This window comes from Oryctolagus cuniculus, chromosome 3 (assembly GCF_964237555.1).
Source record: "Oryctolagus cuniculus chromosome 3, mOryCun1.1, whole genome shotgun sequence".
Lineage (NCBI taxonomy): Eukaryota > Metazoa > Chordata > Mammalia > Lagomorpha > Leporidae > Oryctolagus > Oryctolagus cuniculus.
In genome coordinates, this window is record NC_091434.1 from 64,545,265 (window position 1) to 64,559,324 (window position 14,060).

General features: G+C 46.5%; 1 protein-coding gene and 1 long non-coding RNA gene across 13 annotated transcripts in view; one reads left to right on the plus strand and one right to left on the minus strand.

The window, feature by feature from the left end:
* Positions 1–9,742, minus strand: part of LOC103348788 (uncharacterized) — a 193,884-nt gene extending 184,142 nt beyond the window's left edge. For 9 of the 12 annotated variants that reach the window (XR_011387238.1, XR_011387242.1, XR_011387239.1 and 6 more), the window contains exons 1-2: positions 9,608–9,742; positions 7,399–7,481 (exon numbers count right to left, since the gene is read on the minus strand). This is a non-coding gene — a long non-coding RNA (uncharacterized lncRNA). Of the gene's footprint in view, positions 1–7,398; positions 7,482–7,736; positions 7,912–9,607 lie in introns of those variants that run through there. The other 3 variants (XR_011387244.1, XR_011387240.1, XR_011387243.1) reach the window with 1 other exon arrangement.
* LOC108176864 (uncharacterized) lies at positions 8,704–13,737 on the plus strand. The gene is made up of 2 exons (XM_017342949.3): positions 8,704–9,496; positions 10,524–13,737. The coding sequence occupies exons 1-2, from the start codon at positions 8,942–8,944 to the stop codon at positions 10,650–10,652; spliced, it is 684 nt and encodes a 227-aa protein (XP_017198438.2). The 5' UTR covers positions 8,704–8,941; the 3' UTR covers positions 10,653–13,737.
* Positions 13,738–14,060: the final 323 nt, after the last annotated feature.

Genomic DNA, 14,060 nt, shown 5'->3' on the forward strand with positions numbered 1-14,060 from the left:
AACAGGTGCCAGCATGGTGATCTAAGCTTCGATGAAGCCATCTCTGAGGCTGTCCAGGATCGTAGAATTCATTCAAGATTATTATTGGTGCCAGCATTCTTGGCAGAATCTGTACAAAGGACCTCTGGTAACAAGAAAAATATAGGCGTAATACATTAAAAAAAATTACCTTCCAGGTGTAACTGAAAGACTGAAGGGTGTATTTGTCTGACTCTTGTTAAAAACAGATCTCTCGTTTCTAACAGTTTGTAGATTATTGTTGGGAGGATGTGTCTTGCTGATTCAAACCATTTCTGCCTGGGAGGCGTCTTGATTTTCTTGCTATTTGGTCACTTGCTTTAAATTCTATTCCCGTTGGCTATGTATTCAACTGCTTAATTCCAATGTTCTACACCTTTTCCACGCCATGAGATAAGCTGGGATTCTATAATGAGATGACTGTAAGGACCAGTCAGACCCAATGGAAGGGCACAGTTGGCAAAGCATTTTGAGGGATTGGGGGATGGAGGGAACAATGAGCAGGGAGTAACAGTGAGCAAGCTGGGCCACTGGGGGTGGGGGAGGCTGAAAGTGGGGGCAAAAAACCTGTAACCTGGATGTTTTCCATGAAAGAACTAATTAACCAAGTTTTCCTTTCCCAACTAGTTGCCTTGCAATATAATGGAAAGGCATTTCCAAATGATCAGGCTGATGGCTAAAGTAGTCCCTGGCCCCACAGAACCACCTACGCCCTATCCCTCCTGTTATCACTCCTACCAACCACCAGCACCACTCCTCAAGACCAGAACAACCTTCCCTGGAATCAGTGAGAGAAATGCACTTGCTCTGAACGCGGTGGTATTCACACTAAGAAACTATTCTGTGTCTTTTGCCAAACAGCTCCATATAGGTAAGGGAGTCTAAAAGAAAGGTTGCTGAAGGAGTTGTGAAGGGAAATGATTATTAAAAGTGTAGCAGTAAGAACATAAGCGTCCCCTTTGGGAGAGTCCAGCACCTAAAGAAGACCTGAGGACGCTGGTGGCACCTTTCATATGGTGAGGGTTTGCTGTATGTTTGGCACTGTGCTGTATACCTTGTATCCATTTGCTGTTTAACTGCCACACAAACCTCTTAAATAGGACTCCTTAGTCCCATTTTACAGATGGGAAGACTGGGACTCAAAGAGTTTAAGTACCACCTAGTATTGTTAATAGCTACTAAATGGTAGAACTTGGATCCAAATTTCAGTCATCTGCCTGCCCAGCCCACAGCTCCAAATCAGTCTACTGAGAATTAAGGCCATTTACTCTTCAGTCAAAAGCTAAATGATTTTCGCCACATTTGTTAGAGTTGGGTAATGGTTTTAAAAATAAGTATAGAAGATGCATGCTTAACATGATCTTTTAAATGTATCTTTTGAATGCACGATTCCCACATATTGTTCAAATCTTGGACTACTTTATGGGCTCCAAATCTCATTCTTCAGCTTTTCATTTCCATCACATCTCTCCAAAGAGGTGCCGCCAGCGTAATTCCAAAGCCAAAAGACTAACCCTTTCCTGTCCCAGACTGTATACTGGGCCAGGGCTGGCTTTTCAGCAGTGTGGCAGCCAAAGGGCCCATACCCAGAGAGCAGCAGGAAAGTCCCTGGGAGGCTGAGACACGGGCAGGGGGCAAGAAAGAGTGCAGGAGGAATGGGACAGTAGTGAGGGAGGACAAGTAAGAGAAAGGTGAGTCCCCATCTTGCGTGCTGGGGTTCCCTTCCTAACAGCCACCAAGTTCTAACTGGCATGTAATAAACTGCACATATTGAATAGATAATGCCTCTGAAAGAACATTTGTAAACCATAAAACTTGGCTCTCTGCCAGGCTCAGAATTCTGTCATAGCTTCCTACCCATGTTCTGGTTGCATTTTAAGATAGGCCACGCCTGGCTGACGGACACCGTTTCTCACCATTTTCCGATACAGGGCCTCTGATACAAAGCCAATCTTCAGGCCCCCTTCTTCTGGCTGACTTGGCGGTAGAAGAGCAAGCAGCGAGCGCCCCCCACTCATCTCCCAGCACCTTGGCACTCCTGCACTCATTCAAGGCCCCCGGCACTGTCCCAGGTGCTGGGAATGCTTCCGGGACAGGAAAGACAACTTCAGTCCTTCCAGCTCTCCGCAGGAAACGTGACGTTCCCATGCCAGATTCCAGCTCCAGTGCCTTCTCCTACATGAAATCTCTTCTAATTACCATTAATTAATTATCTTGTCCCTCTATCCCTACAGCCCTTGCAGGTGGTTTCATTCCATTTAGAGCGTAAATTTGTTTTTGCAAAATTCCCACAGGCTTCAGCACCACCCAGCAAGCCGCATTTTCCATCTTCTCACCACTGAGAGAAGAAACGGTAAATTTCACTGATTTCTGAAGAGAACAGCAGAAGAGAGGGCGTGTATGAGAAACTCTCCCAGTGACCAGGAGCCACCCTGGCCCCTCCGCTGCACCTGTACCGTTAGCCGGGCGGCCCTGCTGGGAGTCTGATTCATGGCTTGTCCAAAGCCAACCACAGGGGAAGCCATGCTCAAGGACATCTTCCTGCTGCCAGCAAAGACGGGTGTCTCCTAGCAACCAGATTCCAGTGGCTTCCTGTCCCAGGAGCCTGCCTGCGCTCACTGCTTTGTTGCCTAGGGTTTTTGCATTTTGGCCTTGCCGAATGTTGTGTTTATCCTAGATTCTGAAACTCAGAGGGATGATCTACAGGCTGGCTGCGTAGATTACAGCCGAGACACCATTTCATTCAGAGCCGCACACAGCCATCACTCACGACTTTCATGGAACGAAATGGTTGGTATCAGCCTAAAAGGGGTGCATACATTTTTGAAAGATTTTATTTATATCAGGATAGCTGCTTTGAAAGATATGTAAAAAGGCAAAAGCATACATTCTTTGCATCAAATAATCAAAAACTACTCAGACTTTTTCAAAAGAGATGCACTATCATTCACCGCCTCTTAGAGCAATAAACTTGAACTTGGCAAATTCACAGATGCAGAAACAGTGGCAAGTCAAGTTTGAAGAAAACAGCTCAAGGTCCTTAAAGTTTTGATGGCTTAAAATTACTTCTCCTGAGGCCGCTGTTTTGGCATAGTGGGTAAAGCCGCTGGCATAGTGGGTGGGTAAAGCCATTGCCTGTGACACCAGCATCCCATTTAGGTGCCGGCTAGTGTCCCAGCTGCTCCACTTCTGGTCCAGCTCCCTGCTAATGGCTTGGGGAAAGCAGCGGATAATGGTCCACATATTTTGGCCCCTGCCACCCATGTGGGAGACCTGGATGAAGCTCCTGGCCTTTGGCTTTGGCCCGGTCAGTCCTGACTGCTGCAGCCATCTGGAGAGTGAACTAGTGATATGGAAGATCTCTCTCTCTCTCTCTCTTTTTCTCTCTCTCTACTTCCCTCTCTGACTTTCTAAATGAATAAATAAATAAATCTTTAAAAAATTACCTCTGCTGTGACATGGGTTGGGAATCTATTCCCTTTATCATCCTTTCTAGAAATTTCAGACTTCCATTTCAACATATATCACACTGCATTTTTACTTTGGTGGGACCGAATTTATCAGTTGATGTTGTTTTTTTAGTTTTTTCTTGTAAATATTAACTATTCATGAAGATACAGTAAACTCCTCATCTGTTTAAAAATAATCTATGGGGCTGGCGCCATGGCTTACTTGGTCAATCCTCCGCCTGTGGCGCCAGCATCCCATATGGGCACTGGGTTCTAGTCCCGGTTGCTCCTCTTCCAGTCCAGCTCCCTGCTGTGGCCTGGGAGGGCAGTGGAGGATGGCCCAAGTGCTTGGGCCCTGCACCCACATGGGAGACCAGGAGGAAGCACCTGGCTCCTGGCTTTGAATCGGCACAGCGCGCCGGCTGTAGCAGCCATTTGGGGGGTGAACCAATGGAAGGAAGACCTTTCTCTCCATCTCTCTCTCTCTCTCTTACTGTCTACAACTCTTCCTGTCAAATAAATAAATAAATACAAATAATCTATTCATATTTTTAATAAATGGCTCAAAACCAATTCTACATATCCTTAATTCCACAAAAAATCCCATACATGTGGTTTTAAGTTTCTGATGAGTTTTCTCTTTCATAAAGAAAAACCCAGCAATAGAAAAGGTGAACCAAGGGTCCAGAACCGCACATGTCGCAGAACTGGTAAACCCCAGAACTCGGTCCCCAGCAAAGCCCCCAAAGCTTGGCATAGCCCCAGACTCTCTAGAAGCAAATGTAGGCTTAGACTGCCACTCCTACCAAGGCAGCGAGCTTAGCTCTGCTGGCTCCCTTGGAAGCAGCCCTCATTTCCTCCCCCGCCTCCCCCAGCCCCAGCAACCACAGTCACAAGTCATGAGTCAAAGATGAACTCTAACTGTTTGAAGGGGCCTTGCTAAGCCCCGAGACCGGGCCCTTCCTTCGGAGCAGCACAGGATTTCCAGATAGCTGCAGTTCTCTTTCATCTGCCCATCATCCACTTTTGAATTTTATCCTGGGATGAGTTTTTGACTAAGAGGGCACTGAGCATTCTCAAGAACGACTCGTGGAGTCCTTACAAGTTTTTTCTTTGGGGGTTCTGTATGCATTCGTTTCCAGGGTGCAGAATGACTCATGCGGTTCAAGCAGAGCGCTCTTGCGTGGTCCTTGCTTACTCATTAAATAACCTTGTACATGGATCAAGGCTTTCCTTACTATTTCAGATTGTTCTCCGTTTCCTGAAATAGCCTGAACACCACCAAGTTTCTGGAGAGAATTCATATCCGTAAATACTTTTGGTTAAAGGGAAAACCTGCTCTGCCACCCACTTGTCTGACTTCTATTCCTTCGTCTTTAACAGCCATGTAAATCCATTCACTTGCGGCTTTACTGCTTCGTGGAGGAAAACTGCAGGATTTCAGGAAAAGCTGCAGGATCTTTTTCCTGATGTCTCCTCTGGCTCTTTCCAAACGTCGACTTGTAGTAGTCGAATGAGCTGAGAACAAGCAAGTTCCTTGGAGGCAGGCCCGGTTTCACTCCCCGGAGCCCACTGTTTGAGTCACTGCACAAGATCTGAGATGATTCACGTAGAACAGGCCTGGATCCCAGACTCAATCATTTCCATTTTTATCATGGTTTACACAATCATTGTAAATGACCAAACTAATCAGGAGCTCTATCTACAAAGCCTAACAGACAGGGAGGCAGCATGGGAGTAATGCTAACTGTGTGCAGCTGGCATCCCCAGAGCCCAGGGTTAAACTCCCAGATCTGTCATTTCTAGCTGTGTGACCTTGGGAAAGTCACTCAACTTCTCTGAGCCTCATATATTTTTTTTAGTCTTTAAAATAGGAATTCTAACCTATATAAAGTTCAGCATGAGGATGATGTAAGACAATGCATGCAAAGGATTTAGCACAGTACCTGCAAACACTCTTTACAGAACAATGGGCTACAATAGAGTGCTTTGATGTGTGTGGTACACCAGACTGTCTTGTCAATGACCTGTCGCTCACGTACGTATCACTGTGCTGAGTGATATGGCAATCTCCAGACTTTTGAACTTACCCCTTTCTTTAAAAATAAAACCAAACCTGATGACCTAATTCCTAATCAGCAGACAACATAGAAACCCATGGGCAAGGCAAACAGCAACTGGACACGACTCCTCCTGCAGAACCCTGCATTCCCAGTAAAGTCAAATCCACACATAAGGCTGACACTGCTCAGGCATGCCCCGGTGTCACATCCAAAAATCTAAGACAGTCCATGACATAGCACCCAACCCTCGTGCAACAAAGATTTACGGACCCACTGCGTGCCAAGCACTGTGCTACGTGATGGCCAGGTTGGTCTTCCCGGAGATTCCAACACAGTCAGGGTCTGTTTTAAGCATTCTACATGGACTAACTCTTTTAACTCTTCAACAAAACTAGGAGACGAGTCCTCGTGTCAATCCCATTGTACAGAGGGAGAAACTGAGCACGGAGAAGTAAAGCTACACGAGTCACACGCAGCAGGACAGGACAGGAATGACGCCAGCCGTCCTGGGCTTTGCCCACCCAGCCCCATGTCTTGCTGCCTCCTGCCAGCACCTGTCCATGTATGGGACCGCTTCATGCCTCTGGCTTGGTTCCTTTCCTCCACTTTTTAAAGATGGATTCACTGGGTGCCAGCACTGGGAACTCATTCTTCCCTTTCCTTTCAACACTGAAGACTTTAGAAAGTATCTGTGAGATCCCTGCCGCCAGCACCAGGTAGGCCCGCCACTGGCCAGGGTGTGTTCCTTTAGTTCTACCTACACTCAGTTCTCTCCTTTCTGAACAAGAGTCACAAGAACACAATACCTGCATGAACTAAAAATATCTATCTTAGGGGAGATTTACTTCATAACCTAATAAAATAGATTTCTAATGTAAAATCTATTGTAGCCTCTGGAGTATTATTTAAATTGTCCTAGACACAAAGTACTTATAAAATTGAGCTGTCACTCTGTAGAATAAAAATTAATATGCTCCCCTTGATTCTTGCATTTGGGCATAAATTCCCATATGTAAAACACTCAGAAATTTGGACAGCCAAGATCTGAGCCCTTTGCTGTGACAAGCTGTGTATCTCTTGCGGTAAAAGACAAAGCACACAGACCATCAGTAATAATCCGAAGGAAGGAGGAATGTTTACTCAGAGCCTATCATTACTTCCTTTCTTAGTTCTGCAACTCTGTTAAAGAATTCACTTGAAAAAGAGAGGGAAGAAAAACTGCCTGAAATTTTCAAATGGAAAACACCATTAAAAGAGAAAAACGGCTTCCCAAATAGTCTCAACACATAATTTTTTAAAGGGATGGGTGCAAGCCCTCATCAGCTCCTCTCAGAACCAGACCATCACAGGCACACAGCAGACGGCTGGACCAGGAGCAAATGACTTACAAAGAACAAAATCGCTCCCTGGAAGCGGAAATCAAAGAGCCCCCAGGAGCTGCCCTGTGTAGCTCCAAATGGGACAGCACGTATGTGTGCGGTGGGGGAGATCCAGAGAGAGGCACGCGCTTCCCAGGGGTCGTTTGAAACAAGGACAGATTACCCAATACGAACGTGATATACTGGAACATGAGACACACACACACACACACATACACATGCACACACATGCACACACACGTGCACATGCGTTCTTGCGGAAAATACTGCCAAAGTCCTTTCAAAGTCAAAGTTTCAACAAACACGTGCTATAGACAGAGCCACAGTAATTTCACAGTCACTCCATCTACGAGTCCATTCCTCATTGTTTTGTTTTGTTTTGTTTTGTTTTGTTTTTCCCCATCACTTTGGCACACTACTTAGGGAATAACAGAAAAAGAACTAGGAAGCTGGAGACTGAAAATTTAGTTATAAAACGAAGCCACCCACCTTGCTTTCAGGGTCAGGACATACAATGATCTCCTTTTGCAGCAAGCATGGACTTAACACCAGTGTGTTAAGTGATCCTGAATCTAGTTAAAAGAAAAAGAAAAGAAATTGTAAAGAATTAAAAGCTGCAAAATCTCAGTTCTTCTCATAGCATGTCTTACCAAAAATTATAATAGTAAAAAAAAAAAGTTAAAATAAAAGCAGCATGCTGTGGCTCTCTGGTTCAGGCAGAAAGCAGAGAACTCAAGTCCTCATTCCCCTGTTTTGCAAAACAAAGTAAAACCAAAAAGCAAGGGCAAAAGGTGTTGTCTGGCAGGAGGAAAAGGACCTGAACACACCTGGAGCCCTTCTGGGTCCCTCCCAACGCCTTCAGCACTGGCTCTGGAAGCCGCCCGGCTCAACACCAATGTCACCATCGCCTGCTTAAATGCCACAAAAGTGCACTTAGAAAGGAGAGGAAAGTGACTGACACGGAGACGCTGAACCAGCCCCACCGCCACTAGAGCAGCCTTAAATGCCCACACAAGGAGAATAAAAAGAAAAGCACACTTTGCAATAGAATAAATTCTTTTTTTTTTATTGAGACGGCGGAAAGTCACATGACCCTGCATGTAGCCTTTTAGGAAAGCAACCGAAATGGCAAAGACGCGAGTGGGGGCTGCCGCCCGCCTTCTGCCGCCTCGCCTCGCAGCCCATCCAGCCGCGGGCCGCATTCTTCTGGGCGCATCTGTGGAGCTATTAAGTGGGATAATCCCTCTGGCCTTTGATACATTTCTGGACATGATTATTTCATTACTCGCAGTATATCAGTAGGATCATAATAAAAAGGACTTCTGACAACCTGCCAAGAGTTTTGTGGCCTTGTAAACACAAAAGTGCTCTAATAAAATTTTATTAAGTGTTAAAAAGTCATAAAAAGTGAAATAACATAAACTACAAAATTTACTGTCCTCAGCAAATGCTGAAAATATCGTCCACAGTAAAATTAAATTAGCATGTAATAGACAGAGAAGCAGTGTGGAGTGGATTTAAAAGAGGATCCAGGGGGAAAAAAATGACACTGTAACCCAATCAGGGTCACGGGGATTTAATTCGGATTTTTCCCCCTAAATGTGAATGAATGTGCTGAGTCCAGACAAGAGCTCCGGGGTTACTGGAGTCTCACACATTGTCAATACTTCGGAAGAAATAATATATTGCAGATTGTAATGAGCGCGGGGAGAGCCGGCGCGCGTCGCGGGGCGCGGCGAGCGGAAGGGCGTCCGCTAGGGCGCGCTGCGAGACCGGGAATCCCCGCACGGGCGCCCACGCCGCTCGCCCCGCGCCCGCAGCCGCGCGGGCCTCGCCCTGGCCGCCCCCCACCCCAAGTCCTAGTTACAGTTAGGGTTGGTGTGCGAGCGCGCGCGCCGCGTGTGTTTTCCTCTGCAGTGACATTTTCTCCAAATCAAAAGAAAATGAAGTGTAAGTTGAGCCTTGCTGCAGGCGGCCCTAGATCTCGGCTTTCAGATTGGGGGTTCGGGAGTGGGAAGCTCTGGGCTGGGCGATGCTACACCCCGGGGGTCAGGGTGGGGCGCGCAGGCGAGCGCCCCGGGACTGGCCAGCCCCGCCCCAGGGAAGTCGAGGAACGAGCGCGGCCGACGCCCGGCTGGTTCAAGTGCGTTTGGGGTGGACGCGGCAGCTCCCGGAGCGAGTTCTCCGCTGCCCAGCCCCCACCCCCGGGTCCGGAGTTCAGCGTGCACCGCTGCCCTGGGCGCCCCTCTCCGCGGGTCCCTCAGCCCCGCTGGGCCGCCCGCCTGAGGCTCGAACCCTCGCGCCTCGCTCTGGGTGGTTGCTGAGGGGCGCGCGGGCGGGCACCTGGTTCCCGCCGTGCCCTGGCGCGGCCCACGCCCACGCTGGGGGGGAGGTCACCCCCGAGCCCATCGTGGAAGCTTCACCCGGGGAAGAAGCCCCAGTCCGCTCCGCGCTGTTCCGAGTGGCCGCTGGACCCGGCAGGAAGCGGCTGGAACGCCCGCGCGCGCCCTTGCCGCCGGCCTTGGCTTTGCTGACGAGAGCGGCTCCCGCGCCCGTCTCGCCTCCCCTCCCCCACGGGCCCGCGCAGGTTGGTAACGAGGGGTGCGAGCTCGGAAAAGTATTTCCTCGAGGGAGAAAGGCGTTGCTCACGGTGCCCGGGGCTGGGGAGAGGGGCGCATTTTTTTGGGCCAGAGCTCACCCGCGTGCCAGGTCGTGTGTGCAGGTCCCCAAGCGGCCAACGCTGCGTCTGGAGCGTCGCTAGCAGTGGGCGAGGTAGAAGTTGGGGAAGTCGGAAATTTGCCGGCAGGGACGCGTCTTGCAGCGTGCTTTTCTTCAGGGCTGGCCAGGCTTCTAAACTACTTTGAAGAAGTAGCTATTTTTTTTTTTTTTTTTTGCCAGAAAGTAAATATTTTTAAAATAAGTCCGTCAGGAAATCCTAGAGGCGCCACGTGTAGGTGGCAGCCTGAGGCTGTCGGGGTGCCCGTGGCGGCTGCGCGCCTGTGCACCGGCTCCCAGCCACCAAGGGGGTACGGTGAGGGTGCCGAGGCGCTGTCCCAGGGCAGACGGAGCCTCTGGGGGGCTCTGGATAAGCAGGGTCCACTGGATGTTTCCAGCCTGAAATGATCAATTTACTGTTGAAATTGCTTGCCGGTGTTTTGGAACTTTTTTTGTGGTCAAAAGTTGGGGGGGGGGAGTTTAACAGTTTTATTATTATTATTTAAATCTCCTTATTGTCATTTGTAAAGTTCTGGGTTGAATTTGAAATAGCCTGGAGCAGGGAGGTTTTCAAAAAGCCAACAGATACAATTGAATGTGCTTTGACGTTCGCCGTCCTAGACGGAAAGCCGATCAAGACGAATTAAAAGGGATGGAGATACAGAATAAGATGCCACTTTGCCGCCTCGAACCTGCCTCCCGGGATCGGGCAGCAGGCGCTGCCGCCTGCCCCTCAGCCTCTGAACGCCCAGAGCAGTCATGAGGGTCAGCGTTGCCTTTGAACGTGTGTTTATGGGAGGACAGAAGCCAATGTTTCCCTGCCTGGGCTTTTCTCAATGGTTCGGTTTTGCATTAAAGAATTTATGATAAACATTTCTGCATTGATTTATGGATTTCAGGAGGAGACTTGGTGCTTGTATGATGTTGCTCGGAGCTCACATTTCGGGCTGAAGTTCATAAGTCCTTCAAAAAGTATTTTCGCAAGTATGGAAACATCGCAACTATTAGTTTTGACTCTCTCCAGCTAGATCCGTGAGTGTGGTTGTTTTCCCTAATTTTTAAATAAGATTAATGTAACCCCTTCAAGGATTGGAATGGAGAGAAGAGGATTTCCAAGTCTATCTAAAATTGTACAATAAAAACATTTGTGTCAAGAAACTGGGGGACTTACACATTTTAATTGAATGTAAAAACATGTTTTAAAGTGGTTCTGCCAAGCCATTTGTCCCTCTTCAAAAAAATTAAAAACTCAGACACTATTTTTATCCAACAGAAGTGGGGTAGTCAAGCATACAAATACTATCAGTGTAACATTCGGTTCTGTAAAGGTAGTAGATACTCTTAATGTATCCTGACGAAAAGGGAATATTCTCGGCCATTTAAATGTTTGAGGGATTTGAGAAGAAGTTTGTAAATGCATTTTACCACTGAAATCTAGAGGGAGGACCATTAAAATGTACCAGCAATTATATGCTAAGTTGCAGAAGTGTTTTTTAATAGTTTTTTAAACTTTGAAAATCTTATGTGTGTTTTAATTAGTACCTTTGTTTTAAATGTTACATAAGTTATACGATAAATAAAAGTATTGGAATTTGTTCCATGTTGCTTTCTGCATAAACAGCTGAGTTTATTATAATAATCTTCTTTTGATATCCATGAGATAAATTTGAACATTTGCCTTGGAGTATAAAGAAATCCAAGTTCACTTCTCTCCGTAAAAGTTGGCATTGATCCTCACCTCATTTTTTTATGCACACAAATTGCTGTTGAAATCAATTTGGATGCACCAGTTGTAGAAAAATTTTAAGACAGTGCCGATTAGCTATAAGAAATAGCTAATAACTGAAATTAAAACAGAAGGTATACATTCACTCCTTTGGATGATAATTTTAAAGGTAGTTTTACACTCAGGAAGGATTTTCTTCAGCTACTGATGAATACCTAAATTATTCTACCCTGCACTTTCAAAACCAAATACCAAATTTATGCATTCTTAAGGTGGCTAAGGCTTTGAGAAACAGATTGGCTTTTATGAAAGCAAAGCTAGCTTTTAAAATTGTATTTTAAAATATAAACTTAATTTCAGCTTCTGACACAAATCTTGTGGCCCAGCTCATCGGTCCTCCAGATCCGTCTCCAAGCAGCATGTAAAATCCACCTTTTCCACACTGGAAGTTCATATTTAAGTTGCTTCACAGCAAAATCACTCTAAAACAGAGTGTTTTATGTGAGGGGCCATTTCACGTGTTGGTCCCATCGATTACATATGAATGTATAAAAATCTTGTTTAAAGACCAGTAAAAGTGAGGAAATTCCAAGTCAAGCTAGCTAATTCCATTCATAATTCATCCTGAGTGCCTGACTTAGGAAACTTGCAAACAGTTTATAGCTATACATACAAAATAAGTTGACTCGCTTTGTGAGCGGGAAGCAGAGTTCACTTTGACCTTCTTGCTCAGAGAGGCTTAACTTGATAAAGCTATGGAATGTGGGTTAAGCTTTTTGGTTGCCCAGGAATTTTCCAATCTCAACCCCTTTCGGATTTTCCCTTTTTGAAAATGTAAACACGGAAGGGCAACTTTTTTGTTCCAAGATTGGCTTTCACCCATCCGCTTCCTTGCGGCTTGCACATTTGTTCGGTAATTCGTCCACACACCAGGGAGGCAGAGGCTCTGACACAGAGAAAATAGCACACACCATTTCTCTGCCCCCTTCAACCGAACCCACCCCCAACCTCCCATTTATTCAGAGCAAATTGGATGAGAATTTAATACTGACCCAAGGTTCAAACTGTTACATACGCAGCCCTAAGTACTTTTGAGGATTGGCAAGAAATCCATCTAGACTTCACATTCTTAGCCTGGCAGAACCGCCGGGGAATCCCGAGTCCAGATATCCAGATATCGGGGTGCTTCCAGACGCTGTCAAACCCTAAGGTCCCATCTATGCATTTTCCAAGGCTGCGCTGTAGCCTGATGCCTGCCCTTGGTTTTGATGTTCTGGATGACTTTAAACCAATTTCATAGTTTCTCAAACATTCTGAGTAATTGTAATTTTAAACCAGACTAATTTTAAGGGTGAAAACTGGCCCAGAGAGAGTCTTTACATGGTAATTTTCATCTGATGTGAACTCAAGTGGCTTTTTAACAATAAGCTCTTGGAAATGTGGGTTTCTGGAGGAAAAGGCTGCCATGCCTTGGAGGAAGGCTCTTCGGGACCGCGTTAATATCCACCAAACACGCTTCGTTAAGCTGGAACAAACATGATGCTCAATGACTGGCTCCCCGTTTTCCTGAATGTAGGTCATTTCGTGTCCTTAACAATTTAACGTTTGAAGGGATTTCCTGTCTTTGAAGTGCAGCAGTTTGTCACCTGTGTGGCTGGCCTCCTTAAGAGTTGGGGGCTGTGTCCCCTTTCCCAAAGACTGGATGACTCGGCGTTCCCTGGCTGGAGTTTCCCAGCTCAGCAATCGCCGTGAGACGTGCAGCTGTGGGACTGTCCTGTACAAGTCAGTGCCTGCCCGTGCTCATTCCTCTAGGTCAAAGAGCCTAAAAGAAAGGCCCGGAGCCATACGCTCACCTAGGTGAAGCCATAAAAAGGTAAGCTTTCGTAGCGAGGAGCTGTATATCAACATGCTGAGTCCTTTAGAACCGGAGTAACTGGTGCTCGGGCACTGGAGTTGCACGCTGAAGCAAAACACATCGCTGGTGCCAAATGTGCCGCGGTGGCTGGAACCTGTTTAGGCAATAAACCGACAAATGTCCTTTTAAAAACGTGATATTATTTTTACTTAAGAATGCATCCTGAGGCAGGTGCTGTGGCTCAGCAGATTAAGCTGCCTCTTGGGACACCCCATACTGGAGTGCTGGTTTGAGTCCCAGCTGCTCTACTTCCAGGCCAGCTTCCTGCTAAGGCACCTGGGAAGGCAGTAGATGATAGCTAGCTCAAATGCTTGGGCCCCTGCCACCCACGTGGGAGAACTGGATTGTGTTCTGGTCTCCTGGTTTCAGCCTGGCCGAACTCCAGCTCTTGTGGGCATTTGAAAAGTGAACCAGTAGATAGAAGATCTCTCTGTCTCTCTGCCTTTCAAGTAAAGTGAAAAAAAAAAAAAAATTAAAATATCAGCCACAAATGAACAATGTAATGGTAGACAACTGGATTGCTTTCAGGAATGGTAGGTATGTTTATTTTTACCAAATGGCACAACATATGCCAAAGTTCTTTGTCAACTGTGCCGTAACCCTACAACTGAAAGCCATTTGCATGTATTATTTAAATAACCCAATTTGCCTTCACCACATCCATGAATTAAGCCTTGTGCTCCCACCCTCTGCAAAGCCAACTTGTTTTCTGTAGAGGAACTTGGCAAGTTTTGAAACCCTGGGCACAAATAAGGCATTTTCACTGTGCCTCTCATCAAGAGTGTTTTCACCTTG